Source organism: Mus musculus, chromosome 5, assembly GCF_000001635.26.
Source record: "Mus musculus strain C57BL/6J chromosome 5, GRCm38.p6 C57BL/6J".
NCBI classification, from domain to species: domain Eukaryota; kingdom Metazoa; phylum Chordata; class Mammalia; order Rodentia; family Muridae; genus Mus; species Mus musculus.
The window spans coordinates 113,057,867-113,082,590 of NC_000071.6; the positions used below are offsets into that span (position 1 = coordinate 113,057,867).

Sequence of the window (24,724 nt, forward strand, 5' to 3'; positions counted from 1 at the left end):
TCTTACAGACCTCAGTCCAGATGCCTGCTAACTGCCCATCTCCCTCTCCCCCTCCCCTCCCTCTTCCCCTCCCTCTCCCCCTCCTCCTACCTCTCCCCCTCCCTCTCCCTCTCTCTCCCTCTCCATATCCCTCCCCTTCCCCTCTCCCTCCCCCTCCTCAATTCCACCCTCCCTCTCCCTCTCCTCCTCCCCTTTCCCTCCTCTCTTCCTTTCTCCCTCCCCTCCCCTCCCCTTGCCTCCTCCTCTCTCCCCCCCACATGCACATACATGCTCTCTCTCTCTCTCTCTCTCACACACACACACACACACACACACACATATGCACACATCACATGATCACATGCACACACATGTGCCCCAGGCACGCCATGGATAAAAGACATACAGCAAACAAGTTGCAAGCCACACTTTATTCTTCACTCTGGGTGTCAGGAGGCTCCGAGGTGGCGGGCCTGGACCCTGGGGAAGGGGAGGGTCAGGGCTCTAGCTGGAGGGGTGGAAGGCACCTCGCTGGTGCCACTGCATGTCACGGATGCGACGCACAGACTGCACCTGGGGGTGAGGGGCCCCGAAGTCGCTGTTGTCCTTGTAATCCCCCTTCTCCAGCAGGTACTGCAGCCCACGGTAGCCAGGGTACTGGTACCCCACCCACCTGCAGGCAGAGGTACGGGAAGACATGGTGAGGTCAAAAGAAGCCAGCTGGAGTGTCCTGACATCAGAAGAGGTAGGTGAGACCAGGATGCCCCTGCTTGCTTCCTTCCCCTGATGGGGAGCTCACTACCTCCCACACACACTGGATATTCCACAAAGGCTTAAAATCACATGGGCTCCTATGCCGCCTCAGGACATCCTGTCTTAACCCCATGCCCAGCAACAAGGCTCAAGGAGAGGAGGAGATAGAAGGGATCCTCTACCACCCACCCACATTCAGAGCCTTGACCAGGCAGGCTATCAGTAACCCTCGACCTCTTGATGAAAATGACAACTGTCTCCAGCCCAGGCAGAGGGTCCTGCCGGACAGACTCTGGACACTTTCATCCCTGCCCTGCAGTCGTGTGCTCTGTCATAGCCACATGGCCACATACCACCACAGAGAACAGGATGGCTCCCAAAGGCTTCCTCTCACCACAGCTTTCTTTGGGTGACTTTTGGGCCCTCTCTGCCCTGCAATTCCAACTCTGCCTTTGGATCTCAGCTCAAGAGTCTGAGGGAAGCCCCTTAGGTTTGTGTGGAGTCTTAACAATTGATTGACAGCTGTCCCTCTGGAGGACACAAGGCAAGAGCTAGACCCCCGTCTCCTTTCAAATATAGAGTACCTACACAGTGTAAGACACTTGGCAGCGATGGGCAAATTAAAGCAGCCGAGGGCGATGCCTAGGTGTACAGAGAGATTTATACCGAAGGGGCCTGAGAAACCCTAGGAAGCCAGGGCACATGTTCAAGGCAGCTCTGCTGGGGTCCAACACCATGATTGGAAGCATCCCCCAATTCCTGTGGTGCAAACTGCCAGTAGGGCTGATTACGGGCTGCTACTAGTTAGGGAATCCTATTCCAAAAAGACTGATCATTGCTCTCCATTCTCCCAAACGACTTCTGGGACCTCAGAGGTGGTGGTAACCAGAAGGCAGGACATAGAAGCACTAAGAGTGATGTATGGAAGAAAGGTGGGCAGCGGGCTAGGGACTCTGAGAGCATAGGCTGCATGAATCAGAGCCCACACACAGAGACTTGTCACTCTCTCTGAATGCATGGGGATGTATGATGATCCAGGAATGACCAGACCCCACCACCCACCCACCCACCCCCAGCCCACTCCCAGTTTCAGGGTGCCCTGCTCTTCCTTAATAAACTGCCTTTTCTACCCTGAAAAAAGAAAGTCAGCCCTCAGGAGTATGTGTATTGTCCCTCTGTGTCTGTGAACTTGACTTGAGGTATGTATCCAACCTTGACAGACTGCTGTGGTGTGTGTGTGTGTGTGTGTGTGTGTGTGTGTGTGTGTGTGTGTGTGTGTGTTGAGCATACAGGGATAGGGGCACACCTGTATGCTCTTAGAGCCATAGAGAAGGACATCAGCTGTCCCGCTCTGTCACTGTCTGCTTCATTCCCTTGACACAGGGTCTCTCACTCAATCTGGAGCTAACCCGGTATACAGCAAATCACAGCCATCTCTTGTCCCCATCTTCCACAGTGCCAGGGTGACAGGTGTGTACATGTGCAGCCACACCTGGCCTGCAAACACACTTGGACTTTTACACAATGTGGGAATTCTAACTCAAGTAACCCTGCTCATGCAGCAAGCACTCTTAACTGCAAAGCCCTCCGAATGAATCCTTACCCTTACCACACTGCCATCACACTGCTATGGAGACAGCCATTGAGCTGTGCTTCTCCCAATAGAAAAGCATGTCTGGTAGCAGAAGATGGGAAGAGAGGCCCCTTGGTATTATAAACTTTATATGCCCCAGTACAGGGGATACCAGGGCCAAGAAGTGGGAGTGGGTAGGTAGGGGAGCAGGGTGGGGAGAGGGTATAGGGGACTTTCAAGAGAGCATTTGAAATGTAAATGAAGAGAATATCTAATAAACTTTTTTAAAAAAGAAAAAATGGCTTTCAACCACTGCAACCATCTTCCAGTAACTCGCCAAAATGACGAACACAAAGGGAAAGAGGAGAGGCACCCGATACATGTTCTCTAGGCCTTTTAGGAAACATGGCGTTGTTCCTTTGGCCACATACATGCGAATCTACAAGAAGGGTGATATTGTAGACATCAGGGGAATGGGCACTGTTCAAAAAGGAATGCCCCATAAGTGCTACCACAGCAAAACCGGAAGAGTCTACAATGTCACCCAGCATGCCGTGGGCATCATTGTCAACAAGCAGGTTAAGGGCAAAATTCTGGCCAAGAGGATCAATGTGCGGATTGAGCACATCAAGCACTCAAAGAGCAGAGACAGCTTCCTGAAGTGGGTGAAGGAGAACGACCAGAAGAAAAAGGAAGCCAAGGAGAAGGGCACCTGGGTGCAGCTGAAGCGCCCAGCCTGCGCCACCCAGAGAAGCACACTTTGTGAGAACTAACGGAAAAGAGCCTGAGCTGTTGGAGCCCATTCCATACGAATTCATGGCCTAATGTACACAAAGAAATAAAATACCAGCACCAGGGAAAAAAAAGAAAAAATGTAAAATAAAAAAATTATACAGAAAAAAGGAAAGCATGTCTGTGTTTAGAAGGCTTATGTGTGTCTATGCACCTATGTGTGTACATGTCTGTGTACCTGAGTGTGCATGTGCACATGTATGTGCACCTGTGTATACATGTTTGTGTACCTCTGTGTACATATGCACATGTGTACACCTATGTGTGTACATGTTTGTGTACCTCTATGTGCATATGCACATGTGTGCACCTATGTGTGTATATGTTTGTGTACCAGTGTATACATGTGCACATGTATGTGCACCCGTGTATAGATGTTTGTGTACCTCTCAGTGCATATGCACATGTATGTACCTATGTACATACATGTGTATGTGCACCTGTGTGCAGATGTTTGTATACCACTGTGTGCATGTGCACATATGTGTTCATGTTTGTGTAGTTCTTTTTGCATGTGAGTGCATGTGTGTGTGCATGTGTGTGTCTGTGTACATGTGTGTGTGTCTGTGTACATGTGTGTGTGTGTGCATGCATTTGTGTGTTTCCAGAACGTTCCTCCCCTGCCTGATTAAAGCTCAGCGGCAGGGCTGTGGGGTAGAGAATACCAACTCTATGCACCACCCCAGCACACATTGCCTGAGGATCCACCTAGGACTTCATATGCACTCTGGTTCAGTGAGAATTCCACACGCTGGAAGCCAAGATCACACATCAAAGGGGAATTCCTCCTTGAGTCTGTTTGCCAGATCAGGGCTCTGCAGGGGCAGAAGCTCTGCCTCCTCCCCATAAGCTAAGACCATTCTGTTTGTGGCACCTGACACCTCTGCCTGTTCAGGTGACACTGAGGGACAGGATGGGGGACACAGCCCAGTACAGAACTTCCCACAGCCTACAGCCTAGTGATTCCCATCAGATGGTCTGAGGGTGGGTGGAAGACAATGCAAGGTCCTCACCCCAGTGAGCTCAGGGGCAGAACGGGACTTCGGGTCTCCAACTAAGGCTAGGGGCTGGGGTCACACTCACGTGCCGCTCTGCACACGCACGGAAGACACCTTTTCCTGGTATCCATGGGCATGGAAGCTGGGCACATCGTCGTCTACAATCTCCATCTTCTTGCCAGTAAAGTTGGGGTTCTCATATAAGATGATCTTGTGCTCTTGGCTGTCCTGTGAACAAAGCACGGTGGGTGAAGCCTGGGATGCCCCTCCCATCCTATCCCATCCTCCACTCATCTCTGCCAATATGTCCACCTCCAGGTGGGACTAGGGTCCCCTGACTGGATGCCTAAGGAGCAACTGTCATGGGACAGCCAAGCTCGGGTCCTGTGCTGGTGAAGGTTTTGATTCTGAGACTCCAGGTTTCCTCCCTCAACCTCCACTTCCTACTTCATAAACAGCAGCTATGGCTCAGCACTGCCTGCACACATGCAAGCATACAGGCTTCCATGGCCCAGACCTTCTGACCCAGTGACCTACTGCCCCAGTCAAGTTTTTCTTGATTTATTATTCCATCTTTTCAGCAGTTTGTATCCGATGTGACACACGGGACAGAACTGAGGCTCAGAGAGGTCAAGTCACTCGCCCAAAATCATGCAGCTGAGAGGAGTAGAATCAGCACAAGAGACCAGGTTCAGGGAAGGTCCAGTGTTCTACCGAGCTCAGGGAGGTGCAAGCCTGGCTTTGGAAAGTTTAGGCCCAAAACAGAGCATTTGCTGAGTCCTTTCCCTACTCGACAATTCACATGCTAGTAAGAGTCAGGGTCAGAGATAGACCAGAAGCTCACATTGCCTGAGTCTTTACTTCCCCTCTCTCCTAGCCCCAGAATCTCCTTAATACTTAATGATTGGTAACTGAGCCTGGCCCTAAGCGACATGGCCCACAGGACAACACAGTTGTCCCAGGAATGGCATCCCCTGTCAGTAAGAACTAAAGTCCATTTTGCAGATGAGCAAACAGAGGCCCAAGGAGGCCAAACGCCACAAACGTGGTCCTTGGTCAATCATAGCCAAGTAATGTATGTTGTAAGTCTTCTGGGCCCTGCTCTTCTGGCTCCCTGGTACAGGAGAAAGCAGGAAGATGCTAAGGGGCTTACCACTTTGATGGGCCTCAGAGAGCTGAGGGAGTCTGTCCTCCGGCTGCTGGTCCAGGAGTCCCAACGTGGGTACTCGCCCTTTTCAAACACAAACTGCTCGCCCTTGCAATTAGCCTGCTCGTAGCCCACCCAGCTGCAAGACACACAAAAGGGCTAGTGAGTTCCTCTGCAGGCATCCTGCAGCAGGGCCGTGGTTACTCAATGCATCTGCATCGGCCCCACCTAAACACAAGCACGGAGATCGTACGTACAAGGTCACCAGGTCCTGTTGCCCTCATCGCCTGCAGCACACAGGCGAATTCATCCACAGGTCCGAAGAGCAGCTTGGTTATGTATGTCAGTGCACATGCTCTGGGTTCTAAGACTAAGAGAATGCTGGGAACGCAGCAGCCAGCTTGTTCTGAATGCAGAACAAGAGCCCCACAGTCCCATCTAGTGACACAGGCCGGTGTCCACAGTGTGCATGCCTGAGCCTAGAGACTACAAGTTGACAGGGTGACCTCAGTCAGGCACAGAGTTTAGAGAGGTGAGCGCCATCGACTGGCCATTGAGCACAGCTCTAGACCATAACGTCGTCCAAGTAACAACTTCATCCACATCAGGCTCCAGAATTGATTCCCCTATTGGCTCTCTACTTGGCTTTCCATGAGACTCTAAGCTCCTAGATTCATGGTAGAGAGATGATCAATGCTGATAAGAAACAGGGCTGGGATCTAAAGAGGCTTGAGTCACAACTCAGCAATGGCAAGAACCTCCTGTGTGTTCTAGATCACCTGCAGGTGACTTGGAACAGCCGGTGACTTTGGGGCAGTGTGCAAAGTATCCAGTATCCCATTTTGTAGGGAAAAGCCTCAAGAAAGCAAGTGTGCGCTTGCTTAGAACAGATGTGATTTCCCTCCAGATGTTTTCCACGGCTGATTATTTGAATTTGGGAACTGACACCTGTGGACAGGACATCAGTCCCTTGGGAGGGCGTGGCCCACAAAAGGAAGAGAATTAAGAAGGGAGGAAGCAGGAACCTCAAATGCCAAGTTTCTCAGGCTCAAGCAGGGCTGAACAAGCAAATGTTTACAACACTCAACAGCCAAGAGCTCGGGCCTCCACCAGACGGGACAAGGCAGATTAATCAGGGAACACATGCAAAGCCACCATATGTAATGACGGATGGTACAGGTTCACAAACTCAGCCAGATATAAATATGGCCAGGAGATCTGGCTTGCAGTGGGATCCTGAGCTCTAAGCCCAAGAGTCTGAGGTGGGGCCCAAGAGCTACATCGGAAATGTCCTTCTGTGGGTTTGATGTGTAAGGATCTCAGGCTGTTCTGAAAGATGACCGTGTGAAGCTTGACTTGTGACATTGGTAATGTTGTGCTGTCTCCAGACATTTCACAACACTGCACAATACACCCAAATACGAGCTAAAAACAAACAAAACCCACCACCACCACCAACAACAACAACAACAAACCCACAAATACATGCACAGAAAGAAACCCAGATTTACAAAATCTTAACAATGAATACTTCTCACGGGTAAGCCACAGTTAAAATCAGGGATAGGTGGACAAATCTTTGCTAAGTCATTCCTTCTTAATATCGAACACATAATTTAAGCAATAAACAAGAATTTTTTTTCCTGGAATCCCTGTACTGAGAGAGTCCTGAGTTCAAAACCCACCTGGTCTAAGTAATGGGATCTCCCCCCTCCCCCCTCCAAAAAAAAAAAAAAGACAAAAATGAAAATTTAAAAAGTTAGTTTAAGGGCTTGAGAGATAACTCAGCGGTTAAGAGTACTGACTGCTCTTCCAGAGGTCCTGAGTTCAATTCCCAGCAACCACATGGTGGCTCACAACCATCTGTAATGGGATCTGACGCCCTCTTGTGGTGTGTCTGAAGACAGCTACAGTGTACTCATATAAAATAAAAATAAATCTTTAAAAAAAAGAAGTTAGCTTAAAAAAGACATTTTCTGAGAAAGAGTACTAATGTATATAAGATAGTTTGTAACACAGTTTTGAAGTGCAAGGGAGATAGCTCAGAAGGAGGGGGTTGTTTTGCGTAGACAAGGCCGTAGTTTCCATCCCCAGTAACACCCTAACACACACACACACACACACACACACACCCCTGATCAAACACACAGAAACTTATTTTCAATACTAAAAAATGTGCTTGGAAAACTCTCCCATCAAATGGTAGGTGAGACCAGAGGTTCTGCTCAAAGGCTGAAGACGAGTTCTCCTGCGGTGCAGCCTGGTTCCCTGCCCATGCTAAAAACTGCAGCTGCTCAGACACAAGTGGGTCACCCTCAGCAGATTCTCCTAAAACCTCCCAAGTGCAGGATTCCTGAACCATCGGACATACTGGCTTACTGCCTTGCTGGGGTCACTGGCACCCTCAAACTGAGAAGTGCTGAGGGAGATGAGAGGCTCTATGGCCCTCGTGTACCTCACTGCGTGGTGAAGAAGAGGCCAGCCCATAATTATATCCCTTCTCTCTTGAGCAGAGACGGGGCCTGAAGTGTGATAGCCTAGGTGTTGACTACAAAAGAGAAACCTAGTATCGCCAGACACCACACAGCCTAGCAGTTGCCTAACTGGGATTTGAACCCAGCTCTCTGCCTTCTAAGCACAAAACCCCTCTAGGCTGCCAGGACCCAAATCTTCCCCCCATCACTGTACAACCTAGGAGAACAGAAAGGTCAGATGTCCCCATTCAGCACCCTGATTGCCAAGCTCTGACAGCCCCCAGGCTAGGTGGGACCACCCAGATACTCACGGTCCAGCCTGCACCAGGACGGAGCCCGCCTTCTCCATACCAGTCTCCTTCAGGTTGGGGCAGGGCCCGCTGAGCTCGTGGGAATGGCCCTGGAAGTTCTCCTGTTCGAAGATGATGATCTGGGAAGAACGGGGAGAGTTGAACGGGAGGTGAGCAGGCTCAGAGACCCTCAGGACTGCAAGCCTCTGCCTCTGTGAGTCAGAACAGGCATAAAGCATGAGGGCCTGAGACCTCGAGCCCACTGGAGCTGCTCTCTGAGCCTCAGTTTCCCTATCAGTACAATGGGTTGGCAGAGCCAACCAGGGACTGGGAAGCTGTCAGGATGGCAGGCATGATGGCCAGCATTTGCTTAGTCATGACAGACATCGTGGTGTCCTTTCATTTATATCTGTGATGGAGATGAACTCAAAGCCATCCTAACATGTCCAGCAGCGCACTCTGCCCCTAAGCAAGACAGCAACTTCCCCTAAGTACATTAACTAGGGCACCTGATACAGATCAAGGCTGGGTACACGGCCTGGACTTGTATGATGGAGCAGAGACAAGAGGACAGTATTCAAGCTGAGCGTGTACACCAAACCTGGGATCGTGATAAAAGGTAACCTCGTGGCACTGGTTCCGGATATTCCAGATGCCACTCAGTTCCCAGGAGGTGCAAGAGCCCCCTCTGCAGACAACACACAAACCCTCCACGTGTCTCCTGTGAACACACACACCCCTGAGCCCTCAAGCCTCTTCCCACGGAGGTCTTCAGGGTTCCCGGGGATCCATATAAGACAGATCTCAATAGAAATCTTCTTGTCACCTCACCCTGCTCTCGCATCAGCCCTTGGTAGGGAACCAGCAGAGAGTCTGCAGAGGGAAGGGGCCCACTGAAGGCCTTGCAGCCCTGAGCTAAACATGGACAGAGTCCGTGTTCATCACTGCACTGAGAACTGGGAGCCTTCCCAGCCACTCAGCTGTGTCCCTGAGAGATGGGAGCCTGCAGCCATTCCTCGTTGAAGAAGTGGGCAGGGTGAGGAGTGACAGCAGAGTCCTCGAGGTCAGCACTGGCTGGAGAAAGCACTTCTGGTTCCCAGGCCAGGGATTAGAGAGATAAAGGGAGCAAAGAGAGTGGCCAAGAGGGCTCAGGGGCAGATTCCATGGACTCAGGTCAGCCTTCATGGTCACTGACCACTCTGGGCACAGCAGCGGAAGACACGGGCTCTGTCTCCATGGATCTGTGCAGCCCTGGGAGGAACTGGGCTTTTCAGCTCTCTACTGAGCAAACCAGAAAAGGTAGCTGTTTGTAGGAGCATTGAGAAGATGTAAACTATGCAAGTCAAAGGTAAGGGGCCATTACCTGGCCTGGGATATAAGAGCGTCCTGGGTAATGGCCAGTGGGGAAGGGTCAGGCTCTCCATGCATTTAAGATGCCCTGGGTCCCAGGAGTGCTATGTTCTGCTGTCAGTGGGAAATACTAATGCTTATTATTATTATATAATTAATATAATTATAATTGAATTATTATTATTTTTACAGAGTCAATATTCTTTCCTGTTGATCAACTCTTTAACCTGGCACTACCCAGTGCAGAAGCCCCACTGGATGTCAGCCCTGGACATGAACTTATCTCTAATGTGGGCTCTTCATAGGAAACACTGATTTGAAGACAGGCAGCATTGGTGGACTGTTTAACAACAGAGAATATAAAAAAATTAATCACCCATCCCTTTTTTATAGTTTCCATTGTGACTATTGAAAGATTTTAATTATGTGTGTGATTCATAGTCTATATGTGACATCACTGTAATCTGTGACATTATAAAATGTATATGACATCACTGTGGATGTATGTGATGGCACAGTATATTTATGATGTCACAGTACATGTGTGACATCACAGCATGGGTGTATGACATCACAGTGCTGAAGAGCTGTGCTCTGCAGCCAGCCACCTCATTTTCCTTCAAACTCACCCAGTTCTTTGGCAACCTCAGGACCTTTGCACATGCTGTTTCCACCACTCCAGAACACTCACCATTCCCTCCCCCTACTTTCACATGGTTGCTCCTTTCCTTGACCCCAGTCACCTCCTGGGGGTGGGGAATATCCCCACTAAGTACTAAGCTGATACACTATTTGCTGGGTAGCCTAGCCCAAAGGAACCCCTTAACCTACTTAATGTTTGATGCTTTTTACTCCTCGAGGCTACAGTTCACCTGCTGACTGATGTCACTTAGTGAAAATGAAGATCATGGGGATGGAATGAGGAGGTGGGGCTGGATGAGACTGGGAGTGACCAGCCTCTGAGTTTGGGATAAGCTCTACCCCCTCAGAAGTGTGGGAGTCCGAAAGCAAAGCAGACAGCCTGAGTAGCATCAGGGGTGGGGGACAACGACGACCCATGCCTCTCCAGGTGGAGGCTAAGCCTGGTTTCTGGGACTGCACAAATGTTCTATGTGTAACTCCTTGTTGTGTAAGGCTGATGATGTTCAGAGAGGTCAAACCATCAGCCGGGGTCATACAGCAGGGAGTGGGGCTAGAATCCTCTCCAGTTGGCACCCGGTCTCCGCCCCAGTCTCAGGGAGTCCGGTGGGGCAGCAGATAAGCAGAGAAATGCAACTCTCAAGTCAGAAGCTGATGCTGGAAATCTGGATGGGGTGGGCACAGGGAATCGGCCCCTGGCATGCAGCTCGAGGAGACTGAGTCTCCTGAGGAACAGGGTGGAAAAGGGTCACCAGAAGGAGGAAGCTGACTTTGCAGGGAGAAGTGAGCATGCAGAGATTGCCTGCACCTCCCTCCAGCAGGGTACCCACCTTGGGGTTAAGGGGCTGGGGCTTGCCCGCCTGTGTCTGGTGGTCTGAGGCCATGGTGGACTCTCTGGCGTCGAGGTGACCTGAAAGAAAGGCTGTGTGAGGACCTCTCTGGTCCTTGGCTTCAAGCTGCCAGAGGACGTCTGGGCCAACCTTGTTCCAGCGCTCAGCCTTCTTCTCTTTGGCCTGGTTTCAGATTGTTTTTGAAGCAGCCACCTGGCTTCTGACCTTACCTTCAGTATGAATCCAGTTCAGCCCTGAGCAGATGAATCCCAGCTCTCCCAAGGTCTCTCTCCAGCCCCGTGGAGTCATGCCGGAAGGCTTCCCCGAGGCCACTTCCAGCTCTCCAATCTCTCTACCTTTAGGTGCTGGACTCAGTTGAACTAGCCCAAGTGCTTGTTCTGCCATTCAGCAGCTAAAGGGGCACCCACAAGTTCCACCCTCTCCTTGTGCCTCAGTTTACCACTCTATAGACCAGGAGAGTAATAGAGGTGCCTCACCCTCTCTGAACCTGGACTCCATACAACTGTGTACATCCGACAGGGCCCTGGAAGGCACACTCTGCACCCAGGAAGGGACAGCTAGGGTAGCATGATTAGGACATTTCCAGGAGATTTAGTGACGCTGAAATCACAGCATTCAGGAACAAACACAGCCAAGATTAGCCCACAAGTTTCTCCCAAGATTGGCCCCAAGGGAGCACTTTAAAAACAAAAGTGCTGAGAATCTGGTTAATATATTAATGAGTACCCTTGTCCAGGCACTGGCTATGCACTGGGCCAGTCTACTAGATTGCTTCCTAACCCATGGCAGAGGGGGTTTGATGACCCCCTCTCCCCACTTAACAGAAGGGAAAACTGAGGCCAAATGGTGAAGTCTCTACTCCACCCTTTTCAACAAGGAGGAAAGAGCAAAGGGCAGAGCAAGCCACAGAAGCCTTCTTACCAGATCGCCAGCCCCCGCGAGTGCCGTGAAGCCAGGCTGGTGGGAGGTGGTATTTATACCTTCCCCAGGGGAGCTGGTGCCAAGATGGGGGACCGCTGCGTCCCTGCAGAAAGCGGGGTGAGAATGAGGGCTAAGCCGACACCAAAGCCCGGGTCAGCAAATGCCCACAGACATTGTGTCTCCACACAATAATGTCATTAGCTTTCAGATTCGGCTGCGCCAGTGTGTCAGGAGGCTGGGCAAGGGGATGCCCACTTTGCAAGCATCAGCCGTCCCCATGCCAGGACGGGGCCATGCCAGGTTCACGGGTGCAGTCACCAGGCCTGGGGCACAGTAGGCAGAGGCCTTCTCTGTGTCCAGCAAGCAAACTTTAGGAAGAGGCCAACAGTCATTCATCCACCCACCCACCCCACTCACCCATCCATCCACTGTCCTGATTAGTTTTATGTCAACTTGATAGAAGGTAGAGTGATTTGAAAGAAGAGAACTTCAATTGAGAAAAAACCTCCATGAGACCAAGCTGTAGGCATTTTCTCAATTAGTGATTGATGGGGGAGGAACCAGCCCATTGTGGGTGTGGCCAGCCTGTTGTGAGCAGGGGCCATCCCAGGGCTGGTGGTCCTGGGTTCTATAAGAAAGCAGGCTGAGCAAGCCATGGGGAGCAAGCCAGTAAGCAGCACCCCTCCATGGCCTCTACATCAGCTCCTGCCTTCCCTTCAGGTTCCTGCCCTGTGTAAGTCCCTGTCCTGACTCCCTCCCAGGATGAACAGTGCTGTGGAAGTGTAAGCCAAATAAACCCTTTCCTCCTCAACTAGCTTTGGCCAAGGTATTTCATTACATCAAAGGAAACCCTGTAACTAAGGCAACCCACTCATAACACAGGAAACTCAAGAAGAAGGAAGACCAAAGTGTGGATACTTTGATCTTTCTTAGAAGGGGGAACAAAATACCCATGAAAAGAGTTACAGAGACAAAGTTTGGAGCAGAGACTGAAGGAATGACCATCCAGAAACTGCCCCACCTGGGGATCCATCCCATAAACAACCACCAAACCCAGACACTATTGCAGATGCCAACAAGAGCTTGCTGACAGGAGCCTGATATAGCTGTCTCCTGAGAGGCTCTGCCAGTGCCTGACAAATACAGAAGAAGATGCTCACAGTCATCCATTAGACGGACCACAGGGTCCCAATGAAGGAGCTACAGAAAGTACCCAAGATGCTGAAGGGGTTTGCAGCCCCTTAGGAGGAACAACAATATGAACTAACCAGTAACCTCAGCTTCCTGGGACTAAACCACCAATCAAAGAAAACACACGGAGGGACTTGTGGCTCTAGCTGCATATGTAGCAGAGGATGACCTAGTCGGTCATCAATGGGAGGAGAGGCCCTTGGTCCTATGAAGGTTTTATGCCCCAGTATAGGGGAATGCCAGGGCCAGGAAGCAGGAGTAGGTGGGTTGGGGAGCAGGGGGAGTGGGGAGAGGATAGGGGATTTTCGGAGGGGAAAACAGGAAAGGGGATGACATTTGAAATGTAAATAAAGAAAATATCTAATTAAAAAAAAAGACAACCTACTCATATGTTCACCATTGATCCAGCCATCTGACTATACACCTCTTCAACCCCAGTTCATTAATACACCTACATATCACGTGTTAAGCCCTGAGTTGCATCCTGTAGCACTGCACAGCAGGAATGCATACCTGTAACCCCAGAAATAGGAAGGCAGAGGCAAGACGATCAGAAAGTCAATGTCTCCCTCGGCTACATGTTTAGGCCATCCTGTGCTACATAAGACGCTGTCTTTTAAAACCTACTTACTTTGGTTACAATTTAAAAAAAAAAAAATCAAGTTGGAACCCATGGGGAAACTCCATCCCTGCTGGTGTGTCAAAAGTGCCATGCAAGCCACTGCAAGGAAAATGATCAATGATCTTACCTGTTGGGTAGACCACGATACAATCAACGCAATACAAGTGTATCATGATACACTGTGTCAGGGGTCCATAGGTGCAGGAGTGGTGTGATTGTTGTGTGGTCACCAACTGCTCTCCGACTCTCTGCTCCACAGAAGGAAGTTCATTCCCACTGTAAACGTGGGTCGGAGAGTCATAGGCCCTACAGGAGAACCATTGTTTTGCTAGATGGATGTAACCAACTTGCCTGAATGTTTATACGTATACCTGTAGACCTGAGCTCTTGACTTGAGTAAAGGAAGCTTCTCCCTGCAGTGAGCAGACATCAATGGAGAGCTCCACCCTAAATGGAACAGCTCTACCACCACCACCACCACCACCACCACCACCACCACCCCACGCACACACACACTCAAACACACACTCAAGGCTCAGGAACATCAGGGATTAGGGATGAAGAGAATGAGAGAGTCTGAGGATGGGGGAAAGAGCTGTAAAGTGTGCTGTGGACATGACATAGCCATTAAATGCATAAACTCACACAGCTGTGGTTCCAAGGCCAAGCCAGGCAGCAATTCACAGTTAGGGGAGGAATGTATGAAGCGCCAATCCTCACTGAAGAGCTATTGGGTTTGGTGACTGCTAGAGAAGGGAGAGTCTTGTTTTGTTCGTTGTGTGGCTACTGGTGGGTTGCCATCATCCTGGCAACATCTTACTGTCAACTCTACACAATCTAGAGCAGTGGTTCTCAACCTGTGGGCCAAGACCCCCTTGGCAGCCTCTGTGTCCAAAAATAATTACATTACGATTGATAACAGCAGGATCACAGTTACAAAGTAGCAACACAGATAATTTTATGGTTGGGGGGGTCACTACAACGTGAGGAACTGTATTAAAGGGTCTCAGCATTAGGAAGGTTGAGAACCGCTGTTCTAGAGTCACCTGAGAAGAGGGAACTTCAATTTAAAAACTGCCTTCATTAGGTTAACATATCTGTGGGAGATTGTCTCGACTGCCAATGTTGGAGGACATGGCCCACTGTTGTGGTTCCCCCTCCTGGCACCACCCAAGCTGTATCAGAATGGCAGCAGAGAGAGCCAAAAAGCCATCCAGCAAGCATCCCCACCCCACTCCTGGGTGAGTTCCTGCCCTGACTTACTCAATGATCGACTGTGGCTGAAAGTCCAAGACGAAATAAATGCTTTCTTCCCTAAGTTAGAGTGCTTTATCTCAGCAACAGAAAAGAAAACTAGAACACCCATGTAAAAACAGACAAACACATCATCCCATTTGTATGCAAATATGCTTTTATTTATAATAAATCTCAAATTTGCGTGTGCAGGATTTTGTGATTCTTCGGGAAACATTTGACAATTTTATGTACCTGTAGAACCGCCCTTACCCATCACACACAAAAGGGGACCCTGGGTAGAAAATGTCTCAGAAGCCTTGGCTGGCTCCACAGTCCTCCTCGCACCTCCCCTGCAATCAAGGTTTTCTTCTTCAAATCAGAAGAGGGTGGGGCTAGATACCTAGTGCACGGCTATTATAGAGTTGTGTCAGTCCTCAGAGGAGCCAGCCTCAGCCTGGAAGCCGTCACAGAAAGCACTCAGTGGACTCAGCCCTGAAGACCCTCATTGTTGTCACACTTGGGCTAAACATTATTTTCTGAGATGTAGATGTTTCGTTGTTTATTTGTTTTGTTTTGTTTTGGGGTTTTTTTGTTGTTGGTTTGTTTGTTTGTTTGTTTGTTTGTTTTTGTCAGTCGAAGGAAGATGTGCTGGGATCCAGCAGCCTAAGCCTTAGTACTCAGCGGATCATCCACTCATTTCACAGAGCCTACTGAGGACTCGATGTGAGCAAACTCACATCCCCTCCCCTATCTGGGTGCGGCTCACAGCTGACAGGTCCATAAGCTCTCATAGCCCTTTGCTGTGGTGGACAATGGGCTCAGTGTGAGCCAAGCTATTTGCTAGCTACCTCTGTGCCTTCTGGGCATGCATAGACTCAGCCCATAGTAAGTCCTCAGAAAATAGGTGTTGACTGACTTAAAGAGAGAGAAGGCTCTACTAGAAGGAGATGTCTAGGGCTTCAGGTTAGACTCTTTATTGGGGACTTGGGGATATCACAAGTAAAACACAAATATAGTGCATTTGAGAGCAGGTTGTAACTGGGGCTTCCTAACATCACTTCATGGGCATGTTAGGCCATGTGACTTCTTCTAACCAAATATCCATATCACACACCAGTTCCAAGTGACCCCTTTAAAGGCTTTGTCCTCCTGCATGTTCCTCAGATGGTAGCACAGCAGGAAGGCAGAGTTTCTGCCCTGAGTATACATGTATAGCCAAGCTCCTGCTGACCAGGACAGTGGTACAAGGGAGAGAAACAAGGGCACCTGTCATTGCAGCTAACTTGACCGATGCCCAGAAGAAAGGCCTCACCTTCAGAGGCCATGAAGACAGCAGGCCTTGGTGTTTTGTTTTGTTTTGTTTTGTTTTTTAGACAAACACAGTGTAGACCTTGGATGCAAAGCAGCAAGGAGTCAAAATATCTCTTAGATCATCCAACTGGGAGGAATTTTTAAATCTACCCAAAGTGACAGTTATCTGTGACTGCTATTTGCAACACCCCTTGGTGTTTTGAAATAAAAATCAACTATAACCCACCTGCACACGACTTTTCAAAATAAATCAAGGAAGATGCCCTTACCTATACTGTAAAGAATAGCATGATACAATGATGCAATAGCTAAGGGCTCAGACAAAGCAGAGGCAAGGTGGAGAGAAAGGCAGCCACCTTCTTTTAACTGTAGTTATAAAGACTAGTGTGATACAATGTTGCGATAGCTAAGGGCTCAGACAAAACAGAGACAGGTTGAAGAGAAAGGCAGACACCTTTCTTTAACTGTAATTATAAAGACTGATGTGAAACAATGTTGCAATAGTTTGCCTTTGACAAAGCTTGGGCAGACTTAGGTTTCTGTTTTTAGCCGGCACAGCATTTGGCTAGGACTTTATTATTTAGTGAATGTATGTTGGTCTCTTCCTACCCTAGGCAGAAGCATTTGTTCAAACATCATGAGGGAAAATGCCTGGGCGCCAGGATTTGCCAAAGCGATGAAAAGTTTCTACCCCAGGGGTGGGCAGCCTGGGCTGTTGAAGTTTACTGATAGGTCCTCATCAGGAATTCCCAGGGCCAGCTGCCCAGCTGCAGAGAGCTCTGAGGCCCCAGCCTGAGGCACAGTGGATGCTCACTGCACAGCGAGTACAGGCCTGGCTGCATCCTCTCATGGAGAGTCAGCACAGCAGGAGCAGTCCCTGTGTGAGGACAAAGGGCTTTGGAACAGCCCAGGAGCCCTGGTCCTCCCCTTGAAAGCTGTGCATGCTGCCTCTCTTCACTGTGTTTCTCTACAAGTGAGAATGGCTTCAGCTAGGGCAGCCTTGGGCTCTGGCGGCTTGCTTCCCTCTGCCTCCAACAGGGCATGGTACTTGCCACATAAATGAATGGCAATGGGGTTAAGTGACTGATAGGAGAATACAGAAAAATTAATAACACAGGGAAGGGTGGAGAAAAAAAGAAGGATGGGTGGAAGGACAGATGAACTGATGGGTGATAGGAGGATGGATAGGAAAGATATAAATGGAGGATGCATTGATGGATGGATGGATGGATGGATGGATGATAAATGGATGGATGGGTGGATGGATGGATGGATGGATGGATGATAAATGGATAAATGGATGGATGGGTGGATGGATGGATGGATTGATAAATGGATGGATGGATGGATGGATGGATGGATGGATGGATGAAAAGACAGACAGTTGGTAGCAAGGATATATAAATTGATGTAAAGAAGAAAATATAGAAGAAAGAAGGAAGAGTGGATGACAGGTGAATGGGTGGGCAGATGGATAGGAGGATAGATGGAAAAACAAGCAATGAATGGATGAGGGCATGGGTAGACAGATGGGTGAAGAGATGGATGGATAGGTAAGTGGGTGGGTAGATGGATGAATAAATAAATGAGTGGCTGGCTATCTGGATGAGTGGGTGGGTGGGTCGGTGGATAGGTGGATGATCATATGGACAGATGGGCAGGAGAACAGATAGCCAGCTATTCAGATGTGGGCAGTGGTGGCAGAAGTCAGCTTGTGGCAGAGTGTGTGTGACCTCAGCTGACAGGACTGGATTGGGACCCACACACCCCACTCCTCCCCTCCTTGCAGGTAGGTCTTGGTCCCTGCACCCATCCAACCCCTACAGGAAGTGACACAGACAGAGCTGCGTGGCTGGTGGGCTTTATTGAGCAGGTTCAGGAAGGGGACACAGGCGTTGGCTCCCGGGAGTCCTCAGCTGCTCAGGAAGCAGCCGCGCTTGTGCCACTTCTGGTCGCGGATGCGGCGCACCGACTGCAGCTGCGGCTGGTTGGCGTCCCACTCGTTCCAGTGGCGGAATTCGCCCCGCTCGAACACGTACTGGCGCCCACGGTAGCCCGGGAACTCGTAGCCCACCCACCTGCCGAGAATAACAGAGTAAGGTGAGGTGTGTTTCTCCAGAGCCCTTTAAAGCTCTCTAAAGCCTGCGTTTGCTTTGCTCTTCACTGGCCTCAGGTCCCCAGTGCCCCTGAGATGAAGATAACCATCTGCCTTTCTTAAAGCTTCCTTCGCCTCGCCTCTCCGTAGCCTTCCCCTCTCCAGCTCTTCATCCCTCTGCCTGGCTGGGTCTGAGTCTTTGCAGCTGCCATTGCTTCTGACTAGAATGTCCATCTTTACCTGATCTTCTGTCTCCTTGGGGCGGGAGTTGGGTCACACATACCCTGAGACTCTCAGAGACAGGTTCCTCCATTACACTTACGACAGACTGATATACCTGCAAGAAGGGCTACACAGCTTTCCCTGACATCCCGGATGCTCAGGAAAAAGCTACTGAGTGCATTCACAGTGTCATCCTTCCCGGCTCAATCCCAAGTTCAAACCCACAAGGGAGGAAAAAAAAAAAAAAGGCAAGGTCACCCTGAGGTTTCATTAGCAGAAATAGCAAGCCTGATCACAGCTAGGCTCGCTCCAGACCCAGATGATAGCAGAGCTTTGAGAACACCATCACCTCGAGAATGAGCGGGGCTGGGGAGTTGGGAGAGCCGTAGACATCTGGGTGGAGTCCATGCAGTGGAGGCTATTCACTCCACTGAGATAGAGCAAAGCTGTCTAGGAGTCTAGGCTGCCTAGAATCCTCAGTGGAGCAGGAGGCCAGTGCTGGAGCATTCTGGGAGAGGGGGAAGGGGGGCAAAGAGAGCATAAGGAGGGGAGAGGGGAGGGGGACAAGGAGAATAGGGAGAGAGAGACACACACAGAGAGAGAAGAGAGAGGGAGAGAAGAGACAGAGGGAGAAGAAGGAGAGGGAGAAGGAGAGGGAGAGAGAAGATGTGTACATTGCTGGGGATAGAGCCCAACTCTTGAATTTGTTTTTTGCTTGTTTGTTTGTTTTATTTTTTTATTTTCACTTTTTCATTTCATAAAGAAAGACAGGAGAAGGAGAGAGGCAAAGAGAGATTAAAGAGAGAAGAGAGCGGGGGCAAAAAGAATAGGGAGGAGAGAGAGAGAAAGAGAGGCAGAGACAGAGACACACAGAGAGAGACAAAGAGAGATGGGGTTTCTCATGCAGCCCTGGCTGTCTTGGAACTCGCTCTGCAGACCAGGCTGAACTTGGACTTGCAGAAATCCGCTTGCCTCTGCCTCCCAAGTGCTCGGCTTAAAGGTGTGCACTAGCACGCCCCTTGCTGCAGCTCTTAGACTTTTGAGGCACGGCCTGACTCTGGAGCCCGGGGCCTCTTTCAAACTCACACTCCTCTTGCCTAGCCTCCCAGACGCTAGGATCGTGGACTGGGCTTTCACTCCCTCCTCTGCCACATGGGCTTGGAGTGAGAATGGGTGACCGCCAGAGGCCAGAGCTGGAGCAGAGTGAGCTGGGGATTCCCTTACGTCCCGTTGATGACACGGATGCTGGCCACACGGTCCTGGAAACCATGGGCCCACAGGCTGGGCACATCGTCATCTACGATCTCCATCTTGCGCCCACTGAAGGCTGGGTTCTCAAACAGGTGCAGCTTGTGGTCTGGGCCATCCTAAGGGCGAAGGTCAAGGGTGAGTGGGGTTTCACACCCAGAACAGCAAGAATGGAGTCACCCCAACTCTCAGAAGGAGAGAGAGACTCAAAGGACACCCCAGAGCTGAGCAAGACAGAAGGGGGGATGGACAGATCTCTTCCCACCAATCATCACCACCAGAAAGGGAAACTGAGGCTCAAAGGGGACCACAAAGACTTAGGCTCCAGACCCCTCTTCTAGGTCTACTCTGGTGTCAACTTCCTGGTTTCTGATCCCGTGTTGTTTAGAAAACACTCTGTTCAGACATTGGAAAGAGGGGCTGGGCGGCTTCTGTGTTGATGGAGAAGATGAAGCATGGATCAGGTCCCCTTCGGGACGTGCCAGGGAAGGGTGGGGACTGTCGTGACGTGATTTTCTGTGTTTCTTTGAATAGTGTTGACCTGAGCCAGAACTATGAGGCTTCTCTGGTTAACCGGGTTACTACAAGGGGGTCAAGGGTCATGTCCACTAGTTCAGGGCAAGGACTCTGGTGTCTTTCCCTGGTTCCCACTCAAAAGGCAGATTCTTCTTGCCCCACACCATTGTTGAGGTCAGAATCTGAGGCCCAATTCAAGCGGAATCACAGTGGCAAAACTGACCCATGTGTGTGCACACGCACGCGCGCGCGCGCGCACACACACACACACACACACACACACTTGGATAGCAATAGCCCTGACTTACAATGTGCAAAGGACGGAGGGACAGGAGAATGTCACTACGTCGGCTGCTGGACCAGGCATCCCAGCGAGGGTAGTCCCCCTTCTCCAGAACAAACTGCTCCCCACGAAAGGCCCTGCGCTCGAACGCCAGCCACCTGAGGGGGCAGGGAACGGGGTCACCCCTGGTGTGGCTGAGCAGGGACCCCCATGCAAGAGAAAGAACAGGAACCTCACATCTTCCCTACCCCTACCCATAACCCAGTACAGACCCCTGTGCCTGCTGTTAGGGAGGCTCTGGGGACTCATTGGTACTAGTGTCCTGCGCCAGGAGCCCATCAAGGACATGCTGAGAATCCACGTGCACCACGTTTGGGAGGAGGTTTGGTAAAATTCCCCCATGAAAGATCGATGGGTAAGGGGCTAGAGTGCTAGCTCAGTGGTTAAGAGCATTGGCTGTTGTTACAAAGGACCAGGGTTCAAGTCTCAGCACACACAGAGTGGCAGCTCATGAACATCTCAACTCCAGTTCTAGGGGATCTAGCGCCCTCTTCTGGCCACTACGGGTAGTGCATGCACTTAGTGCAGAGGCATACATGCAAACAAAACACTCACATACATAAAATAAAAATGAATAAAACTTAAAAAAAAAAAAAAACTTCTCTTTTCCCCTCTAGGCACAGCACTGTTTGTCCTCAGATGAGGAGATACAGCTGGCAGACATGCCCGAGAACGCAAAGTCCTAGAGCATAGACTCAGTCTGAGGGTCAGAGCTCAGTGCACAGCGCAGAGCCTGCTGCTCGAGGGGAGGGCAGGTTCCAGACACCTAGGTTTTCTTGCCTCAGTTCCCTCCACTATGCCAGCGACAGAAAGGGGCGTGGCTCTTGCAGGACAAGGATTCATGATATAATTCAAGTGAAGCTTTGCAGGGTCATAATTCCTACGGTTATTTAACAGTAAGTCCTGTTTCTGTTAATAATGATAATTAAAAGAAACCCTTTTAACCATATGGTGTTTTGTTTGCATGTATGCCTGTGCACTTTATGTGTGCATGGTGCCTGCAGAGATCAAAAGAGGGTGTGGGATCCTCTGAAACTGGAGATACAGACAGTTGTGAGTGCCACGTGGGTGCTGAGAATCGAACCCAGGTCCTCTACAAGAGCAGGAAGTGCTCTCAACTGCTGAACCATCTCTTCAGGCCTTATTTACATAACTGTGCACAGCTGGTGCTAACTCTGAGCTGGACACCAGCTGGCCTCCTTCCTGTTCCTGTCATACGCCACAGGAACTTATGGATGGAGAAACTGAGGCAAAGAAAGGCAAGGGCCTGGGGCAAATCTGGGGCTGGATTGGGCCTCACAATGCAGGAAGCCGGGGCAGTGGGTGCTGCCCAGGTACTCACGGTCCAGACTCCACTTGGATGGAGCCCACCTTCTCCAACAGGCTGTCGGTGAGGTTGGGACACTCCGCCGAGAGCTCGCATCGCTTGCCCTGGAAGTTCTCTAACTCGTACACCGTCACCTGGATGGACAGAGGTGAGAACCTCAGCCTCTGCAGGGCTCCAAAGTCCACGTCCTTCCACGGAACAGCAGGAAGCCCCTCCACCACCCCCGACCTGCTTCCCGCCCCCATCCCCCCTCGCCGAGGTGAACCACGCAGTCTGCACCGCCCCCTGGTGACCTCAGTGAGCAACTGCAATAATGCCCCGGGTTCCTACTGAAAATCAGCAGGGCAGCCTCAGAAAATTTCCTCAGACTCTATTCCTTCACGCCATCCACGTCGAAGCCTCAGCATGGCTTGGGATGGACAGAGCGAGCGATGTCACACTCCCCCCATCCACCAACCATGCTCAGGCCACCCGCTTTATCACGTGACAATTCTGGGACCGGGGACAACAGGCATCGCTTCCGGTTTTTTTGTTTTTGTTTTTGTTTTTTTGTTTTTTTGTTTTTAAAGATGAAGCTGTCAGCACCCAGAAACACCAAGCAACTCAAGCGAGGTCACACAGGAAAGGCGGAGCTTGAAGCCCACATCCCCCGAAGCCTGGTGCCCGGGAACTCCACTGGGTCAGTTGTAGCCCTCAGCCCTGGGCTCTAGGTCCCATCAAGATCCAGCCAGGTACCTTGTAGCTGCCCCCAAGGCCTCCATGGCTCTTGCCAGCTGCAGCCTGCTCAGGTGCTCCGTGCTGCTCCGCCATCTCTCTGGGGATACTTCTGCCTCAAACTGGAGGAGAACCAGGTCACCAGCTGCGGCCAGCAGGATCAGGGACTGGTGGGTTCCCACCCAAACAGCACTGAGGGCCAAGATCTATAATCAGTCAACAAACACCTCCTGGACACCTGCTTTGGGCCACGCATCTGGGCCAGTCAGTGGGACTGGGGAATCCCAGAGGCCCAGTAATGAAAGACCAGTTTACTGAGAACACAGGGAAGAAAGGACTTAAACTGGATGGCACTCTCCCCCCACCCCACACACACAACCAAATGCTCCCTGTAAAGGGCTGGGTATCTCTATGGGCTCTCTGCAGCCTCAGTGCCCAGGACTGGACCTCAGGACAGCCAGGGTGGACAGCAGACCACAGCAGGCAGGAAAAACAGACGGACTGAGCAGCCATTAAATGGGCCAGGTCTTTGGAAACCATCCCTGACCGTGAAGCTGACTATTGAGTGCTTACCGTGTTCTAGGCTCTCGCATAGTGGACCCTGGAAGTCTCTCTTAGCCTCAGGAGGCAGAGACCTAGGACACAGGTCTGCAGACATTTGCTCGCCAGCAAGGGTGTATGGGCGTGCACACACATGCACTGTCCTGCACAACACCTGTCCCCGACTGACCCGCTCCTCCCTCATGACACACTTGTGTGAGGTCCAGCAGCTTCTGCTCTGTATCTAACCTGCATCATTAGGACATGGGCCTTGGCCCACTTCATGGGGATGACCGGGTATTCCCTTTCTCAGAGCTGCCCACTCCTTGGTCCTCAGCCCACACAAACAATTGGGACCCAGCCTCGTGCTCAGACCCGCAGACAATACAGTTCACCAGCTCTGTCTGTGGCTGGGCCTAGTTGGCAGGCTTGGTTCCTGGAGGTCACCCTCCCTACCCTCGAGTGAGCCAGACAAGGGCCATGCACACCAGAGAGACCCGAGGTTGCACCTTCCTCAACAGTACACTCCCCCCTGCCTCACCCAGTCCAGTACAAACCTGCTTCCAGGACCAGTTGTCTCCAGACTGGCGTGCCTCCAAGGCTGGCCTATTTATGGGCATGTTCTGTTGGCCCAGCACATTACGGGATGCTGAGATAGCATCCTGTCCACCCGATCCTGTCCGGGCCATTTCATCCTAATGGTGTGTCCGGGAAGGCCCCCTAAGGCCAGTCACCTCTTGCACAAGTCTGATGACTTCCTGGGAACCGATGGCCTTTGCTGGCTTTGTGGGATGCTGGCCAGACTACACATGTCAATGATGAGACTGTGTTTGAAAGAGGCCACATCAGTTACTTGGGGGTCATAAAGCTGTTTGCTGTAGGCTCAAATCCTCAAGTCAGCCTACATCCCAATTTCGGATCCTTGGGGTGCCATTTTACAGATTCCACGACTGAGGCAAATCACTGAGTTCTTACGGTCAGAGCTACAAACTGAATTGAGTTTCAGTGTGTGAGTATGCATCGTGTATGTGGCTGAGTGAGCCTGGGTGCACACAGATGCCAGAAGAAGAGGCTGGTGCCCCCGCTTTACCCTGCTTTGCTGTATTCCCTTGAGACAGGGTCCCTCACTGAAAACGGAGCTAGATCCACAGCCAGCCCCAGCAATCTTCCTGTCTCCATCCCCAACCACTGACACAAAGTTTCTCTGTATAGCCCTGGCTGTCCTGGAACGCACTCTATAGACCAGGCTGACCTTGAACTCAGAAATCCACCTGCCTCTGCCTCCCAAGTGCTGGGATTAAAAGCGTGTGTCGTCACTGCCCAGTTCACCACTGGCTTTTCGTGGGGTGCTGGAGATTTGAACTCTGCTCCTTGTGCTTGCACGACCACTTAGCCATCGTCCCAGGCCCATAAACAAATGTACTGGTTAGCACTAAGTCACTGTGGCTAAAATGTCTGACAGAAACAAGGGTGGACAGTTTATTTTGGCTGGCAGTTTTAGACGACTGAAGCCAAGGTTGCTGGTTGCCACATATTTGTAGAGAGTGTCATGACATGGGGCGTGTAGTAGACAAAGTTCTTTGTTTTGAGGC

At 50.7% G+C, this 24,724-nt stretch overlaps 2 protein-coding genes and 1 pseudogene across 13 annotated transcripts; 1 reads left to right on the forward strand and 2 right to left on the reverse strand.

Moving 5' to 3' along the window:
* Nucleotides 1–391: 391 nt before the first annotated feature.
* Nucleotides 392–12,251, reverse strand: Crybb2 (crystallin, beta B2). Of its 4 annotated transcripts, NM_007773.4 has the most exons (7): nucleotides 12,185–12,251; nucleotides 11,768–11,870; nucleotides 10,826–10,905; nucleotides 8,028–8,146; nucleotides 5,249–5,381; nucleotides 4,181–4,323; nucleotides 392–652 (listed from the first exon to the last, which is right to left on the reverse strand). In NM_007773.4, the coding sequence occupies exons 3-7, from the start codon at nucleotides 10,877–10,879 to the stop codon at nucleotides 484–486; spliced, it is 618 nt and encodes a 205-aa protein (NP_031799.1). In that variant the 5' UTR covers nucleotides 10,880–10,905; nucleotides 11,768–11,870; nucleotides 12,185–12,251; the 3' UTR covers nucleotides 392–483. The 4 variants fall into 4 exon arrangements, with proteins under 4 accessions (NP_031799.1, XP_017176141.1, XP_006534823.2 ...); XM_017320652.1 differs by lacking the exon at nucleotides 12,185–12,251 and having other exon boundaries at nucleotides 11,768–11,878; XM_006534760.2 differs by lacking the exons at nucleotides 11,768–11,870; nucleotides 12,185–12,251 and adding an exon at nucleotides 11,056–11,628.
* Nucleotides 2,622–3,083, forward strand: Gm43247 (annotated as a pseudogene).
* Nucleotides 12,252–17,972: 5,721 nt separating the features above from the next.
* On the reverse strand, nucleotides 17,973–24,370 carry Crybb3 (crystallin, beta B3). Of its 9 annotated transcripts, none has more exons than NM_001359005.1 (7): nucleotides 23,690–23,718; nucleotides 23,166–23,227; nucleotides 22,614–22,714; nucleotides 21,894–22,012; nucleotides 20,517–20,649; nucleotides 19,669–19,811; nucleotides 17,973–18,205 (listed from the first exon to the last, which is right to left on the reverse strand). In NM_001359005.1, the coding sequence occupies exons 3-7, from the start codon at nucleotides 22,686–22,688 to the stop codon at nucleotides 18,040–18,042; spliced, it is 636 nt and encodes a 211-aa protein (NP_001345934.1). In that variant the 5' UTR covers nucleotides 22,689–22,714; nucleotides 23,166–23,227; nucleotides 23,690–23,718; the 3' UTR covers nucleotides 17,973–18,039. The 9 variants fall into 9 exon arrangements, with proteins under 9 accessions (NP_001345934.1, NP_001345936.1, NP_001345933.1 ...); NM_001359007.1 differs by having other exon boundaries at nucleotides 22,614–22,798; NM_001359004.1 differs by having other exon boundaries at nucleotides 22,614–22,798; nucleotides 23,166–23,240.
* Between the last annotated feature and the right edge of the window lie 354 nt (nucleotides 24,371–24,724).

Bases quoted from the DNA above. Each gene is read 5' to 3' on its own strand.
- Crybb2 (XM_006534760.2), bottom strand. From the start codon at position 11,230: ATGGCAGAACAAGCACTTGGGCTAGTTCAACTGAGTCCAGCACCTAAA. The intron at 5,382-8,027 runs GTGAGTATCTGG...TGTGTCTTGCAG, and splicing joins GTCCTGGTGCAGGCTGGACC to CTGGGTGGGCTACGAGCAGG. The intron at 4,324-5,248 runs GTAAGCCCCTTA...CTTTGTTCACAG, and splicing joins CTCTGAGGCCCATCAAAGTG to GACAGCCAAGAGCACAAGAT.
- Crybb3 (XM_011249404.1), bottom strand. From the start codon at position 22,123: ATGGGGGCGGGAAGCAGGTCGGGGGTGGTGGAGGGGCTTCCTGCTGTT. The intron at 19,812-20,516 runs GTAAGTCAGGGC...CTTCGCCCTTAG, and splicing joins CCCTCCGTCCTTTGCACATT to GATGGCCCAGACCACAAGCT. The intron at 18,206-19,668 runs GTAAGGGAATCC...TATTCTCGGCAG, and splicing joins ATCCGTGTCATCAACGGGAC to GTGGGTGGGCTACGAGTTCC.